Below are 450 nucleotides of genomic sequence, written 5' to 3'. Positions count from 1 at the left end.
ACCTCGGTCATCAATGGTGGGGTTGGAGGCGCTGAGGACCGAGGGGATGGACATGCCCATGTCCAGCTCCGTCAGTGTCAGCTCATTCATGAAATAGGGGAGCTGATGGAGGGAAACCACACGGGGACGGTCACCGCAGCCTGGCACCTTGGGGATGGAGCTCCCCCGGGTGCTGCGATGCTCTTGTCCCTCACCTTGATCTTGCTCAGCTTCTTCTGGATCTTGTTGGACACTTGCTCAGCCCAGTAGCGCTCCCGGAGGAAGTCCCAGAAGATGCGTCCCACCAGCGCGTTCATCCAGGCCATGCAGCTCTCGCTGCGCCCCGCTGCGTCCTCGCTGGGCTGTGGGGGGACAGGGGGCACCAGCCCCCGGAGCGGGGTTGGCCCCATGAGCAGTGGGACCCACTGCTGGGTGCTCCCCTGCACCACGGCTTTGCTGGGGGGGGGGGCC

At 65.1% G+C, this 450-nt stretch overlaps 1 protein-coding gene across 1 annotated transcript in view; it reads right to left on the bottom strand.

The window, feature by feature from the left end:
* The window catches only part of LOC104403530 (testis-expressed sequence 2 protein-like), a gene marked incomplete at its 5' end in the record, with an annotated part of 3,104 nt that overhangs the window by 2,005 nt on the left and 649 nt on the right, over positions 1-450 (bottom strand). Inside the window, 2 exons of the mRNA XM_010011704.1 lie at positions 3-102; positions 195-341. Of these exons, the coding sequence (XP_010010006.1) occupies positions 3-102; positions 195-341 (247 nt within the window). The remainder of the gene's footprint in view (positions 1-2; positions 103-194; positions 342-450) is intronic.

Source organism: Nestor notabilis, unplaced genomic scaffold (assembly GCF_000696875.1).
Source record: "Nestor notabilis isolate BGI_N333 unplaced genomic scaffold, ASM69687v1 scaffold18913, whole genome shotgun sequence".
Taxonomy (NCBI): Eukaryota; Metazoa; Chordata; class Aves; order Psittaciformes; family Psittacidae; genus Nestor; species Nestor notabilis.
Note: the sequence above shows the minus strand (reverse complement) of the source record. Positions and strands in the feature narration are given on the sequence as shown.